The sequence below is a fragment of the Pongo abelii genome, chromosome 21 (assembly GCF_028885655.2).
Source record: "Pongo abelii isolate AG06213 chromosome 21, NHGRI_mPonAbe1-v2.0_pri, whole genome shotgun sequence".
Classification (NCBI taxonomy): Eukaryota; Metazoa; Chordata; class Mammalia; order Primates; family Hominidae; genus Pongo; species Pongo abelii.
Window position 1 is genome coordinate 61,786,716 of NC_072006.2, and position 27,865 is coordinate 61,814,580.

The following is a 27,865-nucleotide window of genomic DNA, read 5'->3' on the forward strand; positions in this document are numbered from 1 at the left end:
CCCCAATACCCCCAATCCCCCCAATCCCCGCGCGCCGGGGCGCGACTGGGCGGGGTTGGGACTACGCTTCCCGGCGGTCCCAGCGTGCCCGGGGCGGGGCGGAGCCGGCTGGGGGCGGGGCTGAGCTGGGGGGCGGGGCCGGCTACAAAGCCCGGGGGCGGCGCCGGGGCGCAGAGTCCCCGCAGCGCCGGTCTGGAGGGTAGCGCGGCGCAGCTCGGCGCGCACGGCGGGAGCGGCGCGCGAGTGGTCGGGCCTGGCGGCTGGACGGGCGCCCCTCGCTGCCCCGCGCGCTCCCCGCCGCCCCCCATGAGCGCAGCCCCGCGCGGCCCGGGTCCCTAGGCGGCGGGGCGCCCCCCATGCTGCTGCAGCCCGCGCCGTGCGCCCCGAGCGCGGGCTTCCCGCGGCCCCTGGCCGCCCCCGGCGCCATGCACGGCTCGCAGAAGGATACCACGTTCACCAAGATCTTCGTGGGCGGCCTGCCGTACCACACTACCGACGCCTCGCTCAGGAAGTACTTCGAGGGCTTCGGCGACATCGAGGAGGCCGTGGTCATCACCGACCGCCAGACGGGCAAGTCCCGCGGCTACGGCTTCGTAAGTGGCCCCCGCGCCCGGGCCCGCACCCCGCCGCACACCTTATCGCGGCCCGGGCGCCGAGTCCACTCCGGGGCACACGCCCAGCCGGCCCGCTGCCGCCCCCGCCCCAGGCGCCTCCAGCCGGCGCCCGCACCTGCCGCCTCTCCCGGGCGCGCTCCTGCCGGTCCCGCCCCCACCACCCGGGCCCCGGCCCCCGCCCCCACCCCCACCCCCACCCCTGGTTTAAAAGGAAGAGCCGCTGTGTTCAATTAGGACTCCTAAGTTGGTGGGGAGGTTTTGGAGCCAGAGGGCACTCGGGATTTCCTGGAACAGCGGGGGGTGAAGAGCAACGGCTCCACCCTGGGGTGTTAGGAGCCCTTCGGCCTCCCGCATATTTTTAACAGCCCTCTCAACCGCCCCAAATAAACATCAGCTTAAGTAAAAACGGCTTGAAGACACTTTCCTGCTTACCTTCCAAGCATAGCGTCGCAAACTCCTTCTCAGAGGAAAGTCTCGGCCCTCACTGGTGGGCAGTCCAGGCGGCCCCCCAACCTCCCTTCGGGGTTCATTTTTGCCCTGTCCCCGCAGGGGATTATTTTTGTCCTTGAAGGCCACATTTCCCAGGCCTTGAACTTTGAGGGGAGGAGCTGGAATCCAGGAGGCATCTTTGTGGGAGAGCCCCAGGTAGGGGTCAGGGGGGCTTTGGCTCAAGGACCCTGGGTCACAGGCACCCTCAGAGGAAGGGAAGAGAGGGGTGGCAGCATCCGGTGCCAGGGCGGAGTCCTCTGCCCCTTTTGTCCCTGGTTCCCCCACGGCAGCCCCTGATGTGTCTGTGCCCCACCAGGTGACCATGGCCGACCGGGCGGCAGCTGAGAGGGCTTGCAAAGACCCGAACCCCATCATCGACGGCCGCAAGGCCAACGTGAACCTGGCATATCTGGGCGCCAAGCCGCGGAGCCTCCAGACGGGTGAGAGCTTGTGTTTTCCTGCCTGGCTCTTCTCGGTTTCTATATTGGGTGTCGGTATCTGTCGGGTGGAAAGAGGCCCCCCTCTCCTCGCCCCAGCAGTGGCAGTCGGCTATCATGTGCCTGCAGAGCTGGCACAGGGCAGCCATCCCCTCCTCGAGGACCTAGACCCCTTCTCACAGCGTGTGGCCCAAAGATGGGGGCGGGGGGCAGGGAGTTTACTGCACCCCAGTTGCCAGCTGTCCTCGCAGGAGGGAGGAAGTGGCCATGGGGCCTGGAGGTTGGGAGTGCCGACACCAGTGGCTGCTGACACCTGCGTCACCCGCTGCCACACTTCAGCGGTGTGCCTTGGGGTTCACGAGGGGGAGGCCTGGGAGGGGAGAGGAAGCTGATGATCCCTTTTGACTAGAGGTGTGTGGCTTGTGGGGTTCTGCCACCCTGTGTGCAGCCCCTGAGACGTCGCTCCTGCAGCAAGGCCAAGTCCCTGATTGTTCTCTCGTTTTAGGCTTTGCCATTGGGGTGCAGCAGCTGCACCCCACCTTGATCCAGCGGACTTACGGGTGAGTGGACATGGCTGGCTTGGGGTGGGCAGTCCTTGGAGATGAAGCGGAGAGGGCCTTGGGCTTCCTGGGTCTGGAAGGCTGGTGAAATGACAGTTTTCAGACATGTGATTGCGTTTAAGCCAAGGGAGTGAAGAGAAGGCAGATTGCATTTCTCCATCCCTGGCAGAGACCACACCACCTAGGGGATGGTGAGCCTTGGAGCCTGCCTGCCTTGGTGCATACCCCAGCTCCCGTCATTAGGTGTGTGGCCTCAGTTTCCGAACCCGTAAAATGGGAGTGATCACAGCACATCTGAGTTCTCTGAATGGAGGGCCTAGGGTGGGCCTGGTGCAGGTAACGCCCTCTTGAAGTGTTTGCTGATGACTCCTAGGGACTGGCAGGCTGGGTTCTTCCCCAGGCACTCCTCTCACCTGTTCTAGTGCTGGGGCAGGTGGTGGCAGTAGGTCATTGCTACCAAGGTCTGATGTTTGTGAACGTTGCTGCAGATACGATGTGTTCAGGGTGGAGGCCACCTGCCTGAGTGGCCTGGCCTATGGGCTTCTAGTCTGACTCATTTAGAAGCAGCACAGCCCACTCTTCTCCATCCTAAAACGCCTCCTACTTCCGTGCCCTTTTTTAAAACATCTAATAAGTCCTGGCAGCTGCTTGGGGAGGGACACACACACTTAAGGGATACAAAGGGTCCTGCCTTGTGGCCTGCCTCCCCACCCGCATGATGGATGGGAGCTGTCTGCCCTAGCGCCGTGGCATATTGATGGGGTTGGAGTTGGAGGGGAAGGGAGCTCAGAGACCACCACCCCTTTTAGGGCATTGGCACTTCATGAGCTTTCTGAATCCAAATCCCTAATGCCAGTTCATCATGTGTGTGTGCGCGTGCTTGTGCACACCACGTAGATTCCATTGAGAGAGACACAGCTTGAGGAGTAACCTGCCTGACTGGGGCAGTGTGGACAAGGATGCTGTGGAACCGGGCTGAGCCTGGCTCCCAGGTGAATAGGGCAGAGGCCCCAGCAGAAGTTGCTGTGCCCACTTTTTAGGAACGCTTGGGGTGACTCGGGGGCTCCCTGCTGGCTTCCGTGTGTATTGGTGGATGTGTGCAAGTGTAGCAGTGGGAGGAGCCGCTGGCTGAGGGGTGCTGGAGGGTGGCTGGGGCCCTTCTAGCCTGTGCGAGTGGCTGGGCAGCTCAGCTTCCTGCCGGGGTGCCTCTGTCCTGGGAAGGGAGTGTGTAGCGTGGTGGGAGCAGGCGGCCCTGTCCGTCTCGTCCTGGAATCTGTTTTGTAGATGTGTAGAGTCGTCTTAGGGGGTGTTTGGGGACACTCTAGCCTTCATGCCTTCACCAGGATTCTTCCTCTGGGGTTCAGGCCACATGAAGAGGGTGTTCCTTGTTTCCAGAACCTTGGCTCCATTCCCCAGGCCCACAGCAGGCGCCTGGGGGCATGGACTGGGCGGGAGCTGCTGCCCAGAGGTGAGGGTGTGCCTCCAGTGCCTGCAGCTCTTTTCTGCTTACAGTGGGACGAAGCCTTCCCACTTGTGTCTGGGCTCGCTCTGATCCACACAGCTACCTCTGGGACTGCATAACCATCAGTGCTTGGCCTCTGGGGCCTGCAGACGTGGGTTCGAATCCTGACTTTGCCCCTTACCAGCTGGGTCTGTCTTGGCAGTGGCATCCTCCTCATCCGGAAAACAGGAACATTAACTGCTTAAAACAGTGTGCAGGCACGTGGGCTGGGTGCTCCGGCCTCCCCACAAGTCCTCTCCTGTCCTCATAGCAGGCCTCTGAGGATGGGACTGAAACCATTCTTACTTTATAGATGGGGAAACTGAGGCAGAGAAAGGCTAACCACCTGTCTGGGCCTGGGGCGGGGGTGGCAGGGCCGGAGTGGGGAGGCGCGGGTAATAGACGTCCAGGAGGAGATTGGAACACAGGTGGTGGGTGCCTGAACGCATGCTTTCTTGGTGGGGGACGGTGGGAAGGGCCCTGGCCCGACCTTTCCCTTGTTATCCTGGAGTCCTGTGAACACCACCCGTCCAGAAGCAGTTGGGATCCGTCACAGAGTTTGCCACTGTGTGCACCCGATTTCAGGCGACGGTGTTTTGTAACTAAATCTGCTGGCTGGCCATTTAATACCTGTGACAATGAAGAGGCCGCAGACTCTATCTGTTGGTTGCCAAAGTGTGGAGACCCAAACAGGGACGGTGTCAGAGGGACCATCCGCTCTTGGTTTCCTGGGAGATCTGAACTCAAGCCTCTGAGAATCGCGCCGCCTCCTGCCCCTGCCTGGGCCTTACTGAGGTGGGTGGGGGGAGGCTCCCGGGTGCAGCTCCGGGGAGGCAGCGGGGCGGGCTGCCTGGGTCAGCTGTCTGCCCCCAGCCCCCGCCCGCTGACGGAGCTGGAGAGCTGGGCCGTCAGCGTCCCTTTTGTCTTTGTGAACAATCAGGGCCCGGGAGCACAGCCGGGCCTGACTCAGCGGCCAGTTTTGTCGGCCTTGGGCTGGCAGCGACTTGCTGTTGGCTGAGGGCATGGAAGGGAGGTGGGAGCCAGGAGCCCGGGCAGCTGAGGGTTGTCCACCAGTTAACCCCTTCCATGCCTGGCTGAACTCTTCCTCGACTTTCTGACCCCGACCTTTTATACCTTGCCCTGGACAACTCTGAAGATCCCACAGCTCTGCTTTTAGGCAAGACCCCGTGGAATCTTTGCCTGGCTGGGTCTTAAATGTTAGTTTAGAATGATTTACCGAAGAACTTTACACTTTATGCTATTTGCGGGAGTTTCCTTGCCCCTTTCCTTTTTTTAAGTTGAACAGGCTCTGTGAGACCTAACTCACCTGTGCATTTCTGACCTGACTGTATGTGGCCACTGTCCGCAGTTTGGAGGAGCCTTCCTCGGCAGTGGCAAGTGTGTGGTAGTCACAGCAGGAGCCGGCGGCCATGGCCCACCAAGGGTGTCTGCCAGCTGAGTGTGTCTGTCACCTGCCGGTGGGAGGGGAGGTGCAGCGGTCTGGAGAGGGTCTGTGTCCAGGCAGAGCTTAGTCTGGCCTGGAAGGGTGCCCTGTGTCAAGGGGTGTCTGTCCATTCTTGGGCTGAGGGCGCCGGGAGCAGAGGTTTGTCCTGGGACTGGCTGCGCCCAGAGCCTCTCCTTGGGTTATTTTTGAAGGGCCAGCTGCTTCCCTGGGTGCAGGTCTCCCTGCCTGTTAAGGGGGCCTGGCTGTGGCCTTGGCTCCCGTTCACATAGTGCCTCATATGTACATTATAGAACGTTTGAAGGGAGTGGAATATCCCTGGTCTCCACCCCTAGAAGCCAGTAGCATTGCCTCACCCAAGTCATGACTACCAAAAGTGTCTCCAGACATTGCCAAATGTCCCCTGGGTTTAGTGGCATGAGGACCAGTATCTGCGAGTCTCTTGGACCTTGCCTCATGGTCACAAGATGACTACCACAGCTCCAGACATCCCACCCACGTTCAAGGCAGAAAGGACAATAAGGGACAGTACGAACTGCCTCTGTCTTTTTTAGCAGAAAAATGGAAGCTTTCACAGAGGCCTCAACAGGCTTCCACTTAAGCCTCACTGGCCACAACTGGGTGACAGGACATGGTCACCACAGAGGCTCTGAGATGACAAGACAGGTTCCTCGGACTCCGGGGTGTCAGGTACAGGCTGTATCCAGGAGCAAGAGCCCTGGGGGTCTGCCTGGGCTTGAGGCCAGGCCCAGCCCGTCTCTGCAGGCTCCTCCCCATCTGTGAGTGAGAACGGTAACACTGCCTCCCCTACAGGGCCAACTTGACTGTGTGTGGACGGCCCGGCCTTGGGAAGTCACAGTTTGTCAGTGACGCATCTCTTGCTGGCCCTGCTCCAGGGTTTGTTGATTGATTACCTGTGCAAAACCGAGGCTCAGAGCAACTGAGAGACTTGCTGGGTTCACACATCCCGGGATGGTGGGGCCTGAGCTGGGGGCTGCGAGACTCTTGTCCCTCCCACAAGGACTCAGCGCCTCCCTCTGGCTAGATGGCAGCTCTTGGATGATTCAGAGCATGAGGCCTCAAGACTGATGATGGCCGTGAGACCCTCTCCCAGGCATGTGCCTGCCCCACTGCATGTATAGTTTCAGGGACCCTACGTCCTTCATGTGAAGGTCTCTGGTGCCCACTGGGTAGTAGATGGCTGCCCTTGCCATCACGGGGCGTTGGTGTGTGCACGCCACGGGGCCTGGACAGAGCACCTGGGTCCCCAGAGCAAGAGGACAGACTGGGGAGGCAGTGATGGGAAGGTGTCTGTCTCCTTGAGAGCATGGGGTGCACAAGCTGGGGAGAACGTCAACAGCTACTCCCAGCATCATTCATTCATCAGGTGTTTATTGAGTGCTTGCTGTATGCCAGACCTGGTGCCAGGGATCCTTTGAATAAGAAAGACATGGTCCCCGATCTCAGGTGCTCACATTCTGTTTGTGCACTCGTGGGCCCGCATGGTGATGCGTGCAGTTAAACAGGAAGCTGGCGGAATGAGTGCCTGTGTGGGGACCGAACAGTCCAGCGTCTCCGGTACAGTGGTGGGGAGATGTGTCTGTGTGTGTGATAAAGCTTCACAGTTCGTGTGTAACTACACATGACATGTAAGAAGGTTAGTGTGTGTAGAAAATGATGCAGTGTGCCGAAGGCCTGCAGTCCAGGTCATAGCAATGTGCCTGGGTTAGTGTCCTGGTTTTGCTCATGTCCTTAGTTACTCTGATGTGCCCTTGGGGGATGGAGGAGGCAGGGTACACAGGACCTATCTGTACTATTTTTGCAACTTCTTGGGAGTCTTTTATTATTTTATAATACAAAGTGAAACAAAGCCAGAGGAGCTGTTTGCAGGTGATGGTGTGTGTGTGTGTGTACGCACACACGCGCACGTGTGCAAGCGTGCTGGGGAAGGCTCCACTGAGGATGCGGGAAATGGGCCCTATTGGTGTCTGGGGAAGAGCGAGCAGCGCAGGCCCAGGGTGACAGGCGAGCCGCAGTTCGCCGTGGTGGGCACAGGGTGAGCACCGCAGGACAGGGACAGAAGCTGAGGTCAGAGCCAGGCAGCATGGGGGCTGGGAGGAAGTGACTCCCCCCAACACTGTGGCGTCACGTTTTCACCCTGAGGGTGTCTCGTGGTGGCCCCGCCGCCCCCTCCCAGCCCCCCCACAAAGCTTCCTGTTTGGCAGCTCATCTGGAGCCAGGCGTGGGCTGCGCCGTGGCCCTCCTGGGCGGGCGCCCGTGCCGCACCTGTTGTTTGTCCTGTCTGCTGAAACAGAAAGCAGCCTTTGGGTGGCGGGGGCTCCTCTCCGAGCATGAGTTCTCACCCTGGCTCCCTGCTGGGCCTGGGGAGCCTTTTCTGGAAGCCTTGGGCCAAGGGGCACAGCTTTGTCTCAGGGTAGAGGCCTGATCACAGACCGAGGTGGAGGCCCAAGCTCGAGCTTTCCTCGTTTAGCGTCAGTTTCACCTTGTTTCCAGGGTGGACAGGCTGATAACTCTGCAGTGTGCTGCGGGCATCAGGACCTTCCTGCTGATCTCGTTTGGGTAGAGTAGGGAGCTGGACACTGGGTCAGCTTGTCTGACAGATCTTTGCTTGCTTTGTGCCAGGCTGGGGATGCCTGCCGTGGGGGTGAGGGGAGACCCTGTCCTAGCTCCTAATCACAGTGCTTCCTGCAGCGAGGTGCTGAGAGAAGGACATAGACAAAGGAGGTCAGCATGCCTCAGAAGGCGACAGGAGCTGGGGAGGGGAAGGCAGCAGCCAGGGAGGCTCAGGGCCCGGCAGGGTAGCCTCAGCTCCTAGAGGACTTTGATGACCCAGGGAGGCACTGCTACCTTCCTCCAAGTGACACCGGGCCATGCAGGCTCCGAGCGGAGGAGGGATGGGTCAGACTGCATTTTTGTTTTCAGAGTGTTTTTGCTTCTGGCTGCTGGGTTGAGCCTGGACGGCCGAGGGTATTGTGGTGGTTGGAGGCCCTTAGAGTATGCCCAGTAATCCAGGCATGAGACGAGGTTGCTGCCTGCACCAGCGGCCCTGGTGAGATACAGTGAGATTCTGGGTGTCTATTTTAAAGAACCTGGGAAAGAAAGAGGAGTCCAAGAAGATTCTGGAGCTTTGGGCCTATGAAATGGGAGATGGGCTTGGCCCTGACTGGGGTGGAGGCTGCTGTGCAGTACAGTTTTGGGGAGAAGGTCAGGAGTTGGAGTTTGGGCCGGTTCAGGTGGAGATGCTCTTCCGGGCCTGGCATTGCCCCACAGAGAGGGCATTTGACCTGTGTCCTGTGGCTGGCTGCCCCACAGAACTTGAATGTCCCTAGACCTCCCGGCCCTCCCCCTCACAAGTCACTGGGGATTCCCGGGAGGCAGGGCCGTGGCCTGGCTTCCTGCCTGCCAGGCACCTCGGGGACCTTCCCACACCCAGCCAGGCGGGAGTCAGAACCCTAAAAGCTGCGGTCCGTCTCTGCCGTGGTGAGGCAAGGCCCCTGGAGAGCAGGGAAAGTGAAATGGGCTCATTTGCCTTTTTCGTTTTTATTTTCAGAGGCGACTTTATGTTCAGAAAATGAGTCCTCCTGGGCCGTGGTCAGTTCTTTTCACTGCGAGTTCTGCTTTGAGTGTGGGCAGCATGTGTCCCAGGCACCATCTGTACTTCTCTCACCCAGCCCGCCACAGGGTTCGCAGACTCTGCCGGAGGCCCAAGCCCTCTGTCTTGGGGGCAATCTGTTGGACTCTGCAGCATCCTTAGTTTACAGATGGGGAAACAGAGGCTGGAGGAGCTGAGTGGTGGTCCATGCCACTTGGACAGGCATGGCCAGGATCTGGACTTGGGGCTCTTCCTGCCCTTGGACTCATGAGTCTCCGTGGACAGAGTCAGCTGGGGTGCTCTTGGCTGTGTGCTGACCCTGGGTGTGTTGAGGTGCAGATGCTGCCTGGGCCACGTGTGAACTGGAAGGGAGGCAGGCACCTCAGATTTCCAGTCTGGACCAGGCTCTGTGTCCCCCTGTCTCCTGGGCTGTGGCAGAGCCAGCGCTCCCGGCATGGCCTGGCCTTTCCAGCCCTAATGGTGACCCGTTTCAGTGGCTCCATGATTTGGGGGTTTGGTGTTGCCCAGGCTCCGGCACTAGAGGGAAGCAGAGAACCCCTGAGTCGTCGTTCCGCAAACATCCCGGACCCCAGCTAGGTGCCTGTGCCCAGTGTCCAGCATTGCAGAGGGGCTTGGGTGGCATGTGGGAGATCTGTCCCACCCATTCCTGTGCTTTCTTCCTTGGTTCGGCCTGGACTTTGCACAGGTGGCGGGATTAATTCTCTGGGAAACATATCTGCCTCTGATTGGCGCAAGGCTCTTCTCCGGGGTCTTGGTGGGAGGATAGAAGTTTTCTGCAGAGGATGAGGAGGCACAGACGCCCAGTTGTTCTGAGGCCGGAACTTGGAAGGAAACTGGAAGGGAAGGAGACTCCTGCCCTCTCCTGTGAGGGAAGAGCTGGGCCATGGCTCTGCATCCCTGGGGAATGGATGGGACTCCAGCAGCGGCTGTACAGAGGGCCGATTCCAAAGTGGCTTCTAGAGGAGGGAGCAAGTGCCGTGTGCCTGAAGAGGCCGGTGGGCCTTGGCCAGACAGGAGCAGCCCTGATGAGCATTGGGTCCCCCGACCTTTGGGCTCCTACCTGATTGCGCCTGGCCGCTGGTCTGTTTTGCTCACCAAGGGTTCTTGGCTGCTGCCCCCTGACCTGGGGCTGAAAGTCCTAGGAGAGGGAGGGCCTCTGTCCCTCCGAGCATTCCTCAGGCCCAAGGAGGCGTCGATGCTGCTTAAGCCTCTGGGGTGCACAGAAGCAACAGATCCTCTTAGCAGCCCCCTGGGGCGTGTGGTTCCCTAGAGGCAGTGATGAGGTCACCCGGGGCCGCCAGGCACCTGGTCGGGGAGCAGAGGCTGGTGGGCTGTGCCTGTCTAGCTGTGACTGGCTGGGTGGAGCCGTGCCTGCCTGTCCCTCCAGCCTGCCCAGCCCTGGCTGCTCAAGGCTGAACTGCTTTCTCTGGCTTCTTGGGGCGGGGACTCTTGGCCTGGGAAGCAGAGGCCGTTCCAAGTGGGGGCTCTTTTGCCTCCCAGCTGCCTGCAAAGCCGGGGCCTGCCTCAGACGCTCAGCACCGGGCACCTGCCGTGCTGAGGCACTTGGGACGCAGTGGCTGAGACCCTGCTCTTGTGGGGAAGACATTGTGCAAGGTAGATGACGAGGGGGCTTCCGATCATAAGGAAACAGAGCCGCCTTGGTGGGCCCCTGAGGGGTGAGCTTTGAGCTGTGGGAAGAAGCAAGCGCATAGGTGCGAAGGTCCTGTGGTGGAAAGGAGTCGAATCTGGGAACAGAGGGAGCCCAGGGCAGTGGGAATGTGGCCAGGGAGGGCACAGTGCAGGTGGAGATGAGTTAGAAGAGGTAGTTTGAGGCCTAATAACACAGGAAGCCACGAGGGAGCAGTTTGGGTTTTCTTCTGGGTACAATGGGAGGCAGCTGGAGGGTTCTACTTCTGGAGGTGATGGGGTGTTGATGTTTTCGTTTGTTTGTTTTTTGAAATGGAGTCTCGCTCTGTCATCAGGCTGGAATGCAGTATCTTGATCTCGGCTCACTGCAGCCTCCGCCTCCCAGGTTCAAGCGATTCTCCTGCCTCAGCCTCCTGAGTAGTTGGGATTATAGGCACGCACCACCACGCCCAGCTAATTTTTGTATTTCTGGTAGAGACGGGGTTTCACCATGTTGGCCAGGGTGGTCTCAATCTCCTGACCTCATGATCCACCCGCCTTGGCCACCCTAAGTGCTGGAATTCCAGGCGTGGGTCTCGATGTTTTTAAGACAGCTCTGGCTGCCGCTGGGTGAAGGATTCAGGGATGGGAGGCAGGCCTCCACTACCACCACCACCACCAAGGCAGTGCCACGCCACTGCGCCCGCCTGGAGAGTTGGTGATGAAGGAGAGGATCGGAGAATTGAGGGATGGAAGCAGGAGCTCCCTGTTGGATGGTGTGGGCATAGGCTGATTGGGGGTGAGTGGGCAGGGCAGTGCCTGGGTGGCCTGGTGGGCTCTTCACTGAGGTGGAGAGGGCAGGAGAGTCCCACCAGGGCCAGGCAGACACATGCCCTGGCAGGCGAGCCTGTGCAAGGGACACACTTGGTGGGTGGGGCGGCGTGCAGCTACCAGGCTGTGCCCTGGCATGCAGAGGCTGTGGCACCTGACCTTTCTGAGCATGGAGTGTGAGTGGGGGTGCTGAGGAACCTGCCTGGTGCATGCACCCGCTCCCCATTGCCAGGCAGTGGAGTCTTGGGCCTGCGGCCGGATGCAGGCCCAGGGTGGGGCCGCCCTTGGACAGTGCAGGGCCGGTGGTTTGGCTGCATTTTTCTTTCTCATCTGACCACTCCGGGTTTGCCCATGCGTGCGTGGCTGCATGTGCCCCTCAGTCTCTCTTTGTTCCCACCTGCCTTCTTTGCAGCCCCCCTGGCGTGGGCACTTGTGGTCAGAACAGCAGTGAGGATTCCTTGTCTTTGCCCTTCCCCATGTGGTTTCTGATGTTCCACAGTCGGGCGTCTCAGCCTTGGCACTGCGGACCTTTAGAGCGGCATCGTTCTTTGTTGTGGGGGCACCCTGAGCATTGTAGGAAGCAGTCAGCACCCCTGGCCTCGACCCCTAACGTCAGCAGCACCCCCACCCGCACCCCATATTCCTGGTTGTCAATTGTGACAACTAGGACCGTCCCTAGGCATTTTCCAGTGTCCCCTGGGGGCACAGTTGTCCTGGTTGGGAATCGCTGTTCTAGTGGCGCCTCTAGGGCCTCACAGCGAGCTTTCGAGGTCAGCCTCTGTAAGACCCAACTTACAGATGAGGAAACTGCGCCTTGGAAGTTTTGAAACCTGTTTGGTAACTCACAAGTGCAGGGGTGAGGCGTAACCCTAGGAAGGAGAGAAGCGGCTGGAGCCCAGCTCCTGCCTGGCGGGGCTTCGTGGCTGCTTCTACCTTAACTTCGGCCGGTGCTCTCACTCCCCCTTGGGGCCTTGGGGTGTGGCCCCTGCTGTGCCTTCCTTTTATTTTGAGCTGAACCTGGGGCCCCAGCCAGTCCTTGCAGGCACAGCTACCAGCAGCAGACCCCGCTGTGCCAATCCCTTGCTCTGCGATGGAGTAAGTCGCTTGGGGCCTCTCTGAGCCTCGGATTTCCTCTCTGGGAAATGGGCTAACACTAGCATCTTTTCTGTGGCTTTTTTTTTTTTTTTTTTTTTTTTTGAGACAGAGTTTCGCTCTTTCGCCCAGGCTGGAGTGCAGTGGCACAATCTTGGCCCACCACAACCTCCACCTTCTGGTTTCAAGTGATTCTCCTGCCTCAGCCTCCTGAGTAACTGGGATTACAGGCTCCCGCCACCACACCTGGCCAACTTTTGTATTTTTAGTAGAAACAGGGCTTCGCCATGTTGGCTAGGCGGGTCCTGAACTCCTGACCTCGTGATCCGCCCGTCCCAGCCTCCCAAAGTGCTGGGATTGCAGGCGTGAGTCACCGCACCCAGCCTTCTGTGGCTTTGAAAATGCTTTGCAAGTTATCCCAGGCCCTTTACATACAGAAACATGAGTAGATAGCGACATGCGGTGTCTGCAAGGGTCAGGAAACAGGAGAGCCCCTCCTTCCTCCCCAGCCTAAACATTGCTCACCCACACTTGTGTTTGAGTGTCCCTGAGTAGGGCAGCCCCTTGGTGGCCAAGGCAGCGCTCTGGCCCCGATGATGTGGGGCATCAGAACCCGATAGAAATGACGCAGCCCTTGAGGTGAGTTTGGCAGGAACCCGGCTGCCCCACAGCCCCAGGCACTTGTGTTCTGCGTCCCTGGTCTGGGCAGCGGTTCTTGAACGCAGTGTGGATCAGGACCCTGGGGCCTGTTCATGCAGATTCCTGGGCCCTATCTGCCTTTGTAGTCTGCATGGGATCCACATTTTTAGCAAAAACTTGCGGGGAGGTGTCTGAGGCAGGGGCATCACTGCCCATGTTTGGAAAAGGTGTGAGTTCAAAGCTTCCATAGCCTCCAACTAAGGAATGTTTTCGAGGTTCTGAGAGCTGGGTCGGGGGGGGCACTGGTGATGCCAGGGACAGCCTGCTGGGCACAGCCCCAAGACAGTCCTTGCTGTGTCTCCACTCGACCGCTTCCCCAGGTAGGCCTCCAAGACCCTTCTGGGGCCCCCTGCCTCCGCCGGCCAGAGCTCCTCATCCTTCTCAGTGGGATCTGTGCCACCCACCGGGCCTTTGTTCCGTCAGCACCATGTGCCCAGTGCCTCCTACAGGCCTGGTCCTGGCAGAGAGCTGGGGGCCCAGACAGAGCCATCTCTCTGACAGAGCGCCATCCAGTGGGGTGTCGGGCAGCATAGTGAGGTGAGGGGCTGGCCTCCATGTGGGGTTGGGGGAACTCGCCACGATAAGGGTTCCAGGCGGAGGCATTGGCAGGTGCCAGCCCCAGGTAGGGAGGATGGGAGGGATTGAGGCGCTGCAGGGCGTGGGCCGGCACCAGGGTGGAGCTGGGTGTGTAGTGGAAGCCAGGGGTCAGCAGGCCCGGCCGCCCCCATGGTGGAGGTGCTGCCGGAGGGTCGTGCACAGAGGCTGCCGGCTGCCCTCATCCACTCTTCAGACGCTCAGGCTGGCGCCTGCCTCCGCCCTTGTGCCGCAATGCTGCTCCCCTGTGGCCAGCTCTGCCTCATCATTAGGTCTCTGCAGGCACCCCCTCCTTCAAGAAGCCACCCTGGCCTCTCCCCCGTCGCTGTCCACACATCACAGCCGTCTGCTGTCCTGACTTCCCTTGAGCCCCCACTCTGGTTTATGGGTTGGTATATTTTGGTGCCTCTTCCATCCTAGAAGCTAAGCCCCTCGAGGGCAGGGGCTGTGTGGTCTGCTCCTCTCTGCATCCTGGCAGATACGTGAGAAAGGCGTCACAGCTCGAGAGTCAGAATTCAAACCCAGGCCTGGCTCCGCTCAAGGCTCTTGTTCCCATGGAGGATGCAGGGTGGACAGCAGAGGCTTCTAACCTGGGGAGAGGGACAGGAGGTGCCGCTGCGGGGTTCCTGGCAGGAGCTGCCTGGGCCTCTGGACAGATGCTGTGGAGGGTTGGCCTTGTGGGCTGCAGAGCCACTAGGGTGGCTCACCCTGGGAAGGTAAACAGCAGTAGAGAGGGTGACACGGTGTAGAAACTTCCCAGATGGGGTGCAGGGAGCAAGAGGCCCTGAGTGCCCCCTCAGGCACAGGCCAGGTGTGCCCTCAGTTGTTCGCTGCGAGGTCTGTGAGAGGAGCAGGGACCCGCACCCCTGTCATCCAGGTTTTCCTGGTTCCCACTGTTCCTGTAGGGCTGCAGGATCCACTGAGTGCACCTGCCTTTGTGCTGGAAGCCAGGGCTCCTCTCTGACCCCGAGGGTCCCTGGCTGTGGGGAGGGAGCACGTGTTTTCAGTGGCCCACATGTTGCCAAAACGCGCTCCAGAAAGCTGCCCAGTTTCTGTCCCTGCCGAACGCAGAATGCAGGGAAGGATGTTGTACTTTTTCTCCAGAGCTGCTTCCCTTGAGGGGGGGGCCCCGCCTACAGGTGCAGAAGGAAGCTGAGGTTCTAAGTCGCCCCCCAGGCGGGCCTGGCCTGTGTAACACGCAGGCGTGCAAGGCAGAGGAGATACTGATGCCCAGGTCGCAGTGCCGTGCTCTGGCAAGACCACTCCGTGCCTCGGGCTCTGCAGCAGCTTCTGATGCCACTGAGGTGGCTGTTCTGTTGCAGACGGGAAACTGAAGCTTAGCGGCTTGACCCAGGCCACCGAGCAGCTGGTTGGCAGAGCAGGCACACGCCAGGAGAGCTGCCTCCCTGAGCCTCGTTTCCCCTGTGCTGAGGGCTGGGCATATGCTGTTGCATGGCCAGCCCACAGCAGGCAGGAAGTGTTGGCACTGACGCGTTTTCACAGTGGCCTGCCCGAGTAGGGTTAAGAGCACAGCTCTGAGGCCGGCTGACTCCTGGCCCCTCCACCTCCTCAGCTGTAGGAACTTGGACAAGTCACTTGGCCCCGTGTGTGAAATGGGCCTCGTGATGGGAAGACCAAGCCGACGGGGTGACGCACCCAGTCACAGTACGGGTCTCCCCCCAGCACGGGCGCTGGCGAGTATGGCAGCTGCTGGTGCCATTACCGAGGGCTGCTCATGGAGCCATCATCTCTGTGGTCACCGCCATTGCGCTCCTTTGCTCCAGCATTCACGCAGTCACTCTCACATCCTCACGGAGCTGCCGCAGGCCAGAGTCCCTGCTGGCAGGGACAGAAAGAAGCCCTGTGAGGGCTGGGCGCGGTGGCTCACGCCTCTAATCCCAGCACTTTGGGAGGCCGAGGTGGGCAGATCGTGAGGTCAGGAGATTGAGACCATCCTGGCTAACACGGTGAAACCCCGTCTCTACTAAAAATACAAAAAAATTAGCCGGGCGTGGGGGCGGGCGCCTGTAGTCCCAGCTACTCAGGAGGCTGAGGCAGGAGAATGACGTGAACCCGGGTGGCGGAGCTTGCAGTGAGCCGAGATCGCGCCGTTGCACTCCAGCCTGGGCGACAGAGCAAGACTCTGTCTCAAAAAAAAAAAAAAAAAAAAGAAACCCTGTGAGGAGCGGGTGTTGGCTGGGAGAGAAGGCGTGTACATGAGCCGAGTGTGCAGTGTTACTTGGTGGGTGTTGGGTATCAGGGAGATGAGCAGGGAAGGGGGACAGGGCTGGCCTCCCAGACATGCAACCAGGGCATTTGTACCGGGCCCTGCTCTTGATCGCATGCTTGCTGTTGTGGCTTCAAATTCTCAATCATTTGAAAACAACCATTCAAGATTTTTATTTTTGCACCAGCCCCGGGGATTTGGGGTGTAGGGCTGGGATGGGGGGGTGCAGTCTGGGAAGGCCTTGCTGAGAAGGAGACATGGAGGGGAGGAGGGAGCCCGGTGGTTAGTGCGGACAGCCAGTGCGAAGGCCTTGAGGCTGCAGCATCTGGCCCGGTGCTGTTTCTGTGCCCATCTGACTGATGAGGAAAGTCGGGGCTCGGGGTGGGGGGCAGCGTGCATCGTGTACCCCACTGTTCTCCCAGCTGTATTCCCCAGCTCCGTTCTGGCCCTAACCCGCTCTGCTTGGCCCCACAGGCTGACCCCGCACTACATCTACCCACCAGCCATCGTGCAGCCCAGCGTGGTGATCCCGGCTGCCCCCATCCCATCACTGTCCTCACCCTACATTGAGTACACGCCGGCCAGCCCGGCCTACGCCCAGTACCCACCGGCCACCTATGACCAGTACCCATACGCCGCCTCGCCTGCCACAGCTGCCAGCTTCGTGGGCTACAGCTACCCAGCCGCCGTGCCCCAGGCCCTCTCAGCCACAGCCCCCGCGGGCACCACCTTCGTGCAGTACCAGGCGCCGCAGCTGCAGCCCGACAGGATGCAGTGAGGGGCATTCCTGCCCCGAGGACTGTGGCATTGTCACCTTCACAGCAGACGGAGCTGCCAGGCCATGATGGGCTGGCGACAGCCCGGCTGAGCTTCAGTGAGGTGCCACCAGCACCCGTGCCTCCGACCACTGCTCGGGCATTCCGCCTGCGCCCTGGGACAGCGAAGAGATGGCTTCTCTTTAAATCTAGGTCCCATTGTGTCTTGAGGGAGGACTTTAAGAATGACCGAGAGCTATTTAAAGACGCAATCCCAGGTTCCTTGTACACCATGGCAGCCTCTCCTTGCACCTTCTTCTGCCTCTCCACACTCCAGGTGCCCTCAGGCTTGTGTCCCCACCGCCGCATCGTGGCGGGGTGTCACAGACCCTCTGCAGCCCCTGGCTGCCCTGGACTGTGCAGAGATGTCTGACTCCAGGGAAACCTGAGAGCAAGAAGTTCATGGACTGTTTATTGTAACTTGATCCTCCCGAGCTGTGAGCACAGTCCGAGGTGTGAGGACACGGCCTCCTGTTGGAGTCCCATTTTCTCCATCAGGGCACGTGGGCAGCTTCCTCAAGGCCAGAGGAGCTCCCAGGCGCACGGGGGCTGCCGGTAACGGGCAGCTGGCCAAAGGCCCCTTTCCAGTCATAGCACTGAAGTTGCAACTTTTTTCTTGTAATTGTTTTGCTACTAAGATAATTTCAGAAGTTCAGTCTATTTTTTCAGCGGATACCACCGCCACCAAGAATCCAAAACCTATTTTTGACTTGGAGAGACTTGCTTTTGTTGGCTCCGCCCGTGGAGACGACGACAGTGTTTCTGTATAATGAAGTGTCTGCCGGCTTGCGGGCCAGGATCCTCTCGGTGGGATGGGCAGCACAGACAGGAGGCCCCTCAGGCCCATGCGGGCCACTGTCTGCTGCTGCCTGCTGGGGTGGCAGAGTGAGTTGTCTCAGGACCCTGTCACTGCGACGTTGACACTTCTCTCCCTTCCCTCCCTCCCCAACTCCCCAAACACTGTGGAAGGGGAGAAGGGAGTGATCCACAGCATTCAGGCCGCTCGGGGTCTAGACCACGGCGGTGCCAGCCTGGGGGGGCAGGGGCCCTCAGCTCTGCCCGCTGGAGCGGTTGAGTGCAGAAGGGTGTGCCTCTTCTCTCTACCCCCGCACCACCTGCTGCGTGCTAACCCAAGACGATTCCTGCCTGTCTTGGGGGTTGGTGGAGGGAGGAGGCAGTTCTGCCAGCCATGGCAGGGCTGCTATGGGGCATCCAGGGCTGTGGGGGTCTGGAGGAGGGGGCGTGAGGTGAGCGGTATCCTGGCCAAGGGCGGGGGGCAGCGGGGGGTCTCCCTCCGGACCTACCTCAGGGAGCTGAGCGTGCAGGCGCTCCAGGGCAGGCCTGGGACGGAGTCAAGGCCCAGAGAATAAAGGTAGCTAATCTCATAATAATATTTTTATTAGAATGTTCTGATGATAAAAATAAAACTTGTTTTCTTTAAAGAAAAAGTTGGTCTAATTTTTCTCAAAACACAGAGCTCCCCTCGTGCCTGTGGGCATCACCCATGCCCCGCCCTCCTGGCTCAGGATCCCAGGATTTCACTGGCAGCCGTGCGTAGAGCACCTGGCCTGCACCGGCCGCTGAGCCTCAGTAGCAGAACAGACGCAGCCCCTCTTCACACCCACTAATGCAGGGGAGGCCTGGCGTCCCCATCGCCATGCGTCATCCAGCGTCAGCTTCAGACCCGGAGAGGACTGCACTTGGGCTACTTCTTGGCGCTGTGGCTGGGGAGGGGCCTGGACATGGATTGTGATTGGCAGCCCCACCAGATCCCTGTGGAATAGGAGGACAGTTCCCCAAGAGAAGGGGGGTTGCCACCAGAAGACCCTGAATGTGGGCTCCTGAGAGGACGATGGCAGGTGTCCAGGATGGCTGCCCTTAGGGTAGAGTTGGGAGGGAAGCCTTGGTCTGGGGCTGGATCGTCCCAGCATTTAGAACTCAGAGCTGGGGAAATCACAAGGCCTTCATAGAGGAGGTGTCAGGGCTGGAGAATCCATTAACTCCTTCCTTGAACTGCTCACTCGCTGTGTCATCTCAAGATGTGTGCTGGGTCACACGCAAAGCGCTGGGGATAGAGCAGACAGGGCTGCCCTTTGGGTTTATCATCTGCTGGGGGAGACACAACAGTGCCCCAGGGTGATGGAGACTGACAGGTTTCCGGCGGGGAGGGGATAGAGATCCTGTGGGGGTCTGTACTTCTTCCCAGGCCCTGCCGGCCGGCCCCTCCCTCCCACTGTCTCAGTTTGCAAACGCTTGTGAGGGGTCTGGGAGGGCAGTGTGGGGCTTCAAGCCCGGAGGAGGAGACTTGCTGCAGCTGATAAGAACTTGGGGATCCACGGAGGGGGGCTGCGGGTACTGCCAGGGTTATCGTGAAGGCCACTTGCGGCCTGCATGTTTCCTGTCACTATCAGCTGGTGGCAGCCTCTGGGTCAGGCCTTCGGGAAGGCCCTGAGGCCTTGAAAACATCTCCTGGGTCCCAGGATTGAAGGCTCTGGATGGTGACAAACCCAGGAGAGGGAATTTCTAAGTCACCCGATTTGGGTGGGGAGAGGGGCCGGCTGAGGGCAGCAGGGATGCAGAGCGTGGCCACCAGCCCCGGCAACGAGGGTCCTAAACCCCAGCACTGCAGCACCAACATCTGCGGCCACTGACAGGTCTGCACACTGTGCCATGCGCTTTCATGGATGATCTCAGTTACCCTCCAGGTATCCCCATTATCAGACCGGTGAACCAAGATGCTTAGGAGTGGAGCCCACATTGCTTGGGCACCCAAGAGACGCGGTGAGGTGAGAGGGGCTTGCCTGGAGCTGAAGGGTGTGGGCCTGATTGAGGTGGCCGGGGTGTGCCCAGACATGTGGGCTGAGCCCAGCCAGGTCCTCCCCGGCCTTGAGCCTCACTGTGCAAGACGGTCGCGAGTGTCCTCCCAAGGCAGGGACTTTCTGTCCTACCCACTGTGTTCTTAGCAGCCGGCACAGGCCTGGTGCCCAGAGGGCCAGATGTCACACATACATGCATGCAGATGTATGTTTGTGTATGTATACACGTTAACACACATTATCCCGGACCCCCATATGCACACACACACACTGATAACAGGCATACCTGTGAATAGATACACATATCCACACAGACACACATCCGCAGACACATTAGCACATAAACATGTATGTGCTATACACAGACACTCCCACTCAATGGTATTCAGGGATACCGGCACACAGAAACAGACACACACTCATTCTCAGACACACCATCACACATACACATGTACACACCCTGGCTCCCACACAGTACATGCACATATGCACACGGAGACATGCTTGCACACAAAATTACCTTCCAAGGCACACACAGATATGCACACACATATATACATGTGGAGATAGACACCTGCACACACACACCCATGTACCCACACAAAGATACACACATATGTGCACCCAGACACACGTGCACACACGTGTTGAGTGACAGTACAGGACCCACCCCCATCATTTGGCTCCACAACAAGTGAGGGTGTTGCAGGGGGCAGCAGCCATGGTTTTGAGGGTTCACTGGCTTGGGGGAGAGGGAAGTGGAGCAGGTCCAGGCCGGCGGACTCGGAGGGAGAAGAGACAGACACAGTGAGGGAGGTGCCGTACCTGGCTGCTCACCTGGCTGGGGGGCAGATGGTGGCCGCCAGTGTCCTTTGGCATGGGGGAAGACCGCTCACTGCCAGCCCCCTAGTCCTCGAGAGGGTTTCTGTCTGGACATTGGCGCAGGCTCAGCCAGTGCATAGGCAGGCAGGAAGGGCCGGGGAGCTAACACCCCGGGGCAGCCCTCAGCAGGCCGGAGGGGAGTTAGGGGATAGACGCCCGTCCCTCGCCACCCTCGGCAGTCACTCTAGGGTGCGTGCTCTGCACTGGTGCCCTGAGTCCATGACTCCCCCTTCTCTTCACTGCCTCATGTCCTTGATCCCCTGCTGTGCTTCCAGGGATCCCCTCCTGAAGCAGCTGCCTGTGGGGTTTGCACACCCAGCTGAGACGGCCGTGAGAGACCTCAACGACGGCAGCGTGGGCCGGGCACTCACCGCCCCTGGGAGTAGGGTGCCCAAGCCCTGTGAGGCCTGGAGAAGCGCCTGCTTCCCCTTCTTCAAGGAGCTGACAAAGCCCAGAGAGCCTCAGCAGTGCAGCCGGGGCCATCCCACCAGCCGGGCTTTGCCCACAGGTTGGTCCACCTCTGAGCTGTTACCCTCCAAGCAGGCAAGAGGACCAGACCTGGGAGCAGAGGCCGAGTGCAACTTCCAGGGCACGTGGCTGCTGTGTGAGCCAGCTGGAGGCTGGGAGAGGCACGCGGGATCCAGAGGGGCCTGAGACCCCACCCCGCCCCATGGCATTGATTTGGAGACTTCTTGCTGGGGAGGGGCAGTGGTGAGTGAGAGGTGCTTCCCTTAGCGATTGGAGCCCCATTTTCATCCCACTTTCCAGTTGAGCAAACTGAGGCCCAGAGAGGAAAAAGGGGCTCTCCAAGGCCATTGGGCTGTCACTCCCCTTCTGGGGGTGTAATCACAGAGGGACTGGGCTGGGACAAGGTGTGGGAACCACAGCCACTGCGGCCCACAAGAAGAAGCCACACGACGGTGAGGTCACCTCCATGTCACAGCCCTGGCTTGCTCTGCTCTGCCCTGGTGGGGGGCTTGCCTGGTTGCTGTCCTCCCTGAACCTCACCTTCTTCCCTGCATGCATTGAGCTGAACCCTGGGTAGCCCCACAGGTCCTGCCTGCCCAGCATCCACTCCCTTCCTGGTGACAGCACTTGCTTTTCCTTAGAGAGCCGCCCCCGCACCACCCTCAGGCCAGGTGGTTCAATGGAGCCACCTCTACCCCTGGCTCCGCAGCTCAAATAGTCAGCATATTCTACTCCCTTGGACCCCGAGAATGGGTCAGGGATAGACGCGCGACCCAGGGTGGGTCCATGCGAGCCAGTCCTCCTAGGGGAGGAAAGCTGTCCCTCTGCTGAGGAAGCCAAGCTGGGAGCAGATAAGCCTGGAGCAGCTAGGGGCAGAGAGGAGTTTGTGCTTATAGAGAGGCTGCCTGAGAAGGAAGCCAGCCCAGGACAAAGGAGAGCTGAGGAGAGAGGAGCAGAGATAGGGTCTTGGGGACATCTTTGGGGGCCTTTGATCCAGCTATGCCTGAAGTTAGATCCTGGACCTTCTTAATTTGAGAGCTAATACTTTCCCCCTTTTACTTAAGCCTATTTATTTGATTTTTTTGTCCCTGGCAACCAAGACTCTGGACATATACAACCTCAAAGGGCTGGCGTTACTTAGAATTAGGTTCAGCAACTGCAATAGAAAGTCCAAAATCAGGGTGGTTCTTAGCTACCTGTAATTCATTTATTTTTCTCATGTAAAATAAGTCTGAAGCAGGCAGTCCAGGGCTTGGATGACAGCTCCACAGTCATCAGGAGCTTAGGCCCCTTCCATCATCCCAGTGAACCATTTCAATGCATGGCTTCCTTCCTTAAGACCATCTCGGGGACCAAGATGGCTGCTGGAGCTCCAGCCATCGTGTTCAAGTGCCAGGCAGCAGAAGAAAGAAAGGGGAAGGCTAGAGTATCTCAAGCTGAGACTTCTCAAGGAGACTTCCCAGAAGTTGCACACAACATTCCTCTTCCATTTCATTGGCCAGAACTTAGTCACATGGCCATACTTAACTGCAAAGGAGGTGGGGAATGCCGGTGTTTAGCTGGGGATATAGCTACCGGAACACAGAAAGCCTTCTGCTACCAAGGAAGACACGGGAATGTCCTTATGCAGACAACTTGCAGTTTCTCGTATTTTTTTTTTTTTTTCTTTGAGGCAGAGTCTCGCTCTGTCCCCCATCCTGGAGTGCAGCGGCACGATCTCGGCTCACTGCAAGCTTCGCCTCCCGGGTTCACGCCATTCTCCTGCCTCAGCCTCCCGAGTAGCTGGGACAACAGGCGCCTGCTACCACACCCGGCTAATGTTTTTTTGTATTTTTAGTAGAGACGGGGTTTCACCGTGTTAGCCAGGATGGTCTCGATCTCCTGAGCTCGTGATCCGCCCGCCTTGGCCTCCCAAAGTGCTGGGATTACAGGCATGAGCCACGGCGCCCGGCCTTGCAGTTTCTGCCTCAGGTCCTTCCAGCAGTAAGCTTTGAGTCCATAAGAGTCATGTCCCATTCGCACGCGCTTTATGGAGACTGTTATTGACCAAGCCTGTTACCTCTTTACCTTCACACCAGTGGGGTGCGCTGGGTCTATCCTTATGCCCATTTCACCCAGGGGGAAATCGAGGCTCAGAGCGCTCACTGCACGTGGCCTGAGGTCACCTGGTTCCTTAGGGGCAGTTCCAGGAAGACAGCTCGAGCTTCTGCCTCAGTGAGGTGTTGGAAGTTTGGCAAACAGTTCTCATCGGACGTGGCTGCTCACGTTCCTATGGGACTGGCAGCCCAAGGTGCCTTCACATTCATGGTCCTTGAGCGGGAGCTGGGCCTGGGGCCACCAGGAGGTGCCCTCTGATGTGCTCCAGTGTGCTGGCTTGGTTCCTTCTCCTTAGCATCCTCCCACAAGGAGTGGAGTCATGGTGGCATTTTACAGAGGGGAAGACGGGCTCAGAGCAGGGAGGTGGCCTGGTGAGGAATAGCTGACCCATCCAGGCTTCGGGCCCGGGTGGGTCTGCCTCCAAAGCCTGTGTTGTTGGTCTTTGGCTATGTGGCCTCTGGGGAGCTTGTGTGGAACATCTTGACCAGGGCTCAGTCCTGTCTCCTAAGCCCCACCCATGCCTCCTTCAGGGGTGCAGACTCCCAGCCTGGGCCAGCTGCAGGCAGGGCCAACAAGGGGCGGCAGGAGGGGCTGGATGGTTGGGCCACCTCAGGTGATTGACTGAGCCCGGATGTTCCGGCCACCTCAGGTGATTGACTGAGCCACGGTTACATCACCTAGAAACGGGTTAATAACCAAGGTCCCGCCACCCAGGGCTGTGGCCGGGATTACAAGGGATGAGTTAGGTAAGGTGCCCCGTGCAGCCCTGGTGTGGAGTAGGCGCCCCTCAGGGAGCCCTCAGCCCCCACTGCCAGCAGGGGAAGTGGAGCGATGGAGGGTGGGTTCAAGAAGACCCCTGATTCCTGGAAGGCCACCCGCTGTTTTTCAGGGTGCTGCCTGAGGATGACGGACCCATGCGGCCAGTCCAACGAGACAAACCCTCCTGCTTCAGTCTCCCCACCTCTGGAACCGAGGTTGTCCTCAAAGCCCCAAAATGCAAGAAAACTGGCATTTATTGGAGACCTGCCATGGCTTTACACCTGTCAGTTCCCTAAACTCTCCCAGCAGCCTGTAGGAAGTTGACTGTGCCCATTTCACAGATGGGAAAACCAAAGCTGAGAAGATTTGGCCGCCTGCTCAAGGCCAGAGAGCTGGGCAGTGGCAGGGCCAGGGCAGAGCTAGGGGTTGGACCCATGCATCCTGAACCTGGACCCACACGCTGCTGCACCCCGAGGACTGGGTTCTGGCCCATCCTCCACCTTCCTCACCCAAAGCCAGCCAGGCGTCCTCCCCACTCCTGCCCTGGCTGCTGAGTCACACTTGTGTTTGTTCCCCAGAGACGTAAACATCCAACCAGGATCCCCCTGGGCAGGAGGTTGGGAGCCCTCCAGATGCTAAGCGAATAACAAGGGCAGCTGCCCAGCGTGCCCCGAGGTTGGGTGTTGCATAGGGCACAGCCTGGGGTGGGCACCTGGCCTTCCAGATACCTCCTGGGCCTCCCGCAGGGGCTGATAAGTGCTTGGCTCTGCTTATCAGCCCCGTTGCCCTGCCTGCTCCCGCCTCAAGCCCTGGTGTACACATTGGGGTGCACAGTGGCCTGGAGATCATGATGGGGTGAACCACCCTCCGCCCGCAGCCCGGCCCACCAGACAGCTGAGCCTGGTGCAGCAGAAACAACTCAGAGGGTTCCCGGGTGCCTCCTGCTGGCTCCCTGCTCCAGTGATGGGGGCGTTTTTAGAGAAATTAAAATAAAGATCTTTTTTTCTAAATTATAAAATTAACATTGTTGGGGGGAAAATGTGACTATTTCCTTTAATTTATTAAAATAATCTACATATGTGTAAAAAAGAAGCGGCAGGAAAGAGACCAGGTGTTAATGGTCGTAGGAGGACAGGAGGCTTTTATTCTTTCTTAACACGGCTATTTTTCCCAGCTGAGAAATGAAAGCTAGCGAATGAGGCTTGGCGTTTGGTCATTTGCTGTTGCATCTGTGTGTGCGCACTCCAGACGCTCCGGGGTTCCCGTGGGTGGTGTCTGTGCCCCCTCTCTTCTGCTGACTTTCTGGATTTCTCTGATAGGCCCAAGCCTGCAGTGAGGTGGGGTTGGGGTCCAGGCGCTTGTCTATGGGAACCCACTCGGTCTTCAACCGTGTGACTCAGAACACAGTTTCCCGGCACACACACAATCACACAATACAAGCCCTCTGTGACTCTCCACTAAATCCCACTTCCTTGTGCAGCCTCCACGGCCAGGGCGAACTGGCCCTGCCACCTGTCTGATCCTGAGAGAGAGAGACAGAGAGATGGAGGGAGTCACTCTCTCCTTGTTGTCCCTTGACCCTAACTCAAATGTCACCCTTGGAGATGCCTTCTGGGACCTCCCTATCTAAGCTGTCACCTCCAACCCCATCCTTGTTCTCTCATTTGTTTTTCTTTCCAAGCAGCTGTCTCTGGGATAAGGGCCTGGCCTCAGAGCGTCCTAGGCATGAGTCTGGGCTGCCTCTTCCTCCTCCTCCCTGGGCCTGACAACCTCGCTCCTGGGGAATGGGCTGAGCCTGGGGTTCCTACCCTCCCACGCAGTGGCAGGACCCTGCTCCCCAGCAGCCAGCGTGCCCTGGGATGGCTCGCCCTGTGCAGGTGTGGACGGCCTCTGCCCAGCTTGCAAGCACAAGCCCTCCCGAACCGCGGGAGAGCGCAACGTCACCAAAGGCTGCTTGGCTCCCACAGGCCTGTGAAGGCCACAGTCCTGAATCTCAACTGAGGTTTAGCACAAGCCTGCAAAGTAACCAGGGGCATGGGGAGCTGTGGTCCTCATCCTCAGGGTGGGCAGGGCAGGGAAGCCTGAACTTATCCAGCACTGGGCTTGTGCCAGGCCCTGTGTCCACCACTCACCAGCATGGGCTCGTCGAATCCACACAACAACCCACTTTATAGATGCAGACACTGAGGCTCAGGCTAGTCAGGGAGTTTTCCCAGGGTCACACAGTGAGTAGCTGGCAGAGCTGGGCTCCAAACCCCGGGGGATCTGATGCCAAAGCTGCCCCCCCAATCTGCAGCTGGGGTCTCCGTGGGAGGAGACAATGACCTGTATTCTGGTGTGGCCACAGGGAGAAAGACCACGGAGCCACGAAGAATGACACTGTGGAAGTCTATTTCCCAACACGGAGAGAATGGCCACGGAGTACGGTGGAAAGAAAAAAGCCACCATGAACCGAAGCTTCTCTGACAACGCTGGGCCCAGAGTTCCTCACAGCAGCAGTGACACCCATGCTCTCCAGTTTGCTACAGTCCCCACCAATACTTACTGTGCCTCTCGTTGAACCCTGGCAGGCATTTTAATTTGTCGGTTACGAGTCACGGGAGAGCCAAGTAGAGGAGGAAGCAGGAACCGTGTCAGATACACACGTGCTTTATCCCCCTTGACGTCTTTCTAGAGGACAGTTATGCAATTATGTGACAGATGGAGGGAGGGAGGGACTGATGAAAGGGAAAAAGAATGGGTGGAGGAATGGATAGAGATGGATGGATGGAGGGTGAATGGGAGGATAGATGGATACATGAATGGAGAAATGGATGGGGAATGGATGGAGGGAGGGAGGGTGAATGGGAGGATAGATGGATACATGAATGGAGAAATGGATGGGGAATGGATGGAGGGAGGGAGGGTGAATGGGAGGATAGATGGATACATGAATGGAGAAATGGATGGGGAATGGATGGAGGGAGGGAGGGTGAATGGGAGGATAGATGGAGGATGAAATGGAGGGAGGGACGGAGGGAGGGAGTGATGGATAAAGGAAGGGATGGATGGGGGGATGAATGGAAAGGTAGAGATACCTTCAACTTTGGTCCCTACTCCAGCAGAGTTAGCTTTGCCTCAGGGGATGATCTAATACAAGCGTTAATAATTCAAGTGTTTGGAATCAGACCTGAATGTGAATCTGAGATTCTTTCCTGACAAGCTGTGTGACCTTAGGTAAGTCACTCACCTTCTCTGATCCTCAGTTTCCTCATTAATAGAAAGGAACTAATAATACCTTGTAGTGCCTCCTAGAACACGAAGTAGAACAAGCACTTAGGGCCAGGTTTGAGGGAGAAGTTGAAGGTGGGCCAGGCTTTATTAGGATCAGTGCTGCTGCTATGGTCGTATCACCCCTGCCCTGAGAAAGTGCCCTCTCTGCTTCCGGGCCCTTTGTGTTGAGCTGGTTAATCGCTCAGGAGACTCGATGGGTTCCCCACCTCCCCACCCCCAGCTCTGAGGATCCTGGGATCTCGCTGGACTGGTGTTAATACCAATAGCATCCCCTTGCTCACTGCCTCCAACCTCAACCGGACTCTCAGACCCCACCCAAAGCCGCAGCCGCATCTTCACGACCGTGAGAATGCTCCTTGCAGCCCCACCCCAGAGCAATCCTGTTATCAGGGCTTCCAGCCCTGGCTGCACCTGAGAACTGAGCCGCAGGAGCTGCTAAAAGCAATGCTGCCTGTGCCCCACCCGGAACCCAGTCTTTGGGAGAAGCGCCTGGCATGGGTATTTTTTTTAAGCGCTTCTGACTGATACTAAGGCAAAGCCTGGCCTGAGAATAAAAGAAGCTCTGTGTTTAGTTTCTTTTCTTTTTAAAATGTTTCTATTTTTTCTTTACTTTTCTGTTTAGTTTCTTCGGCAGTGAAAACAGACTCTGCCGTCTGTGGTTGGATGAAGAATTCACGTTTGTTTTCCTTTCAGGGTTTTGATGGTTCAGTGTAAAATATGTTTTTTGTTAATCCCCTTGGGGTATAGCCGGTTAGAGTAGGGGGTTGGGAGCCCCTTCCTCTTCCTTTAAAGGGCTCCAAAATCCTCCACAGAGTACAATGTGGGGCTGACTTTTATTATAAGGTAAACTGGTTTAAAAGAATAACACTAAACACAAAGGAAAGAGATGAGCTACCACTTCGCATCCACTAGGATGGGATGAAAAAGTCAGAGAAACTCAGGTGCCGGCGAGGATGTGGGGGAATTGGACCCCCCCACACACTGCTGCT

The 27,865-nt window shown here is 58.4% G+C and overlaps 1 protein-coding gene across 3 annotated transcripts; it reads left to right on the plus strand.

Annotated features, from left to right (window-relative positions):
* Positions 1-170: 170 nt before the first annotated feature.
* RBM38 (RNA binding motif protein 38) lies at positions 171-18,029 on the plus strand. 3 transcript variants are annotated; one of them, XM_054541891.2, is made up of 5 exons: positions 186-593; positions 1,164-1,259; positions 1,420-1,543; positions 2,046-2,100; positions 16,241-18,029. In XM_054541891.2, the coding sequence occupies exons 1-5, from the start codon at positions 357-359 to the stop codon at positions 16,542-16,544; spliced, it is 816 nt and encodes a 271-aa protein (XP_054397866.1). In that variant the 5' UTR covers positions 186-356; the 3' UTR covers positions 16,545-18,029. The 3 variants fall into 3 exon arrangements, with proteins under 3 accessions (XP_024094743.1, XP_054397865.1, XP_054397866.1); XM_024238975.3 differs by lacking the exon at positions 1,164-1,259 and having other exon boundaries at positions 171-593; XM_054541890.2 differs by lacking the exons at positions 1,164-1,259; positions 2,046-2,100 and having other exon boundaries at positions 171-593.
* The last annotated feature ends 9,836 nt before the right edge of the window (positions 18,030-27,865 follow it).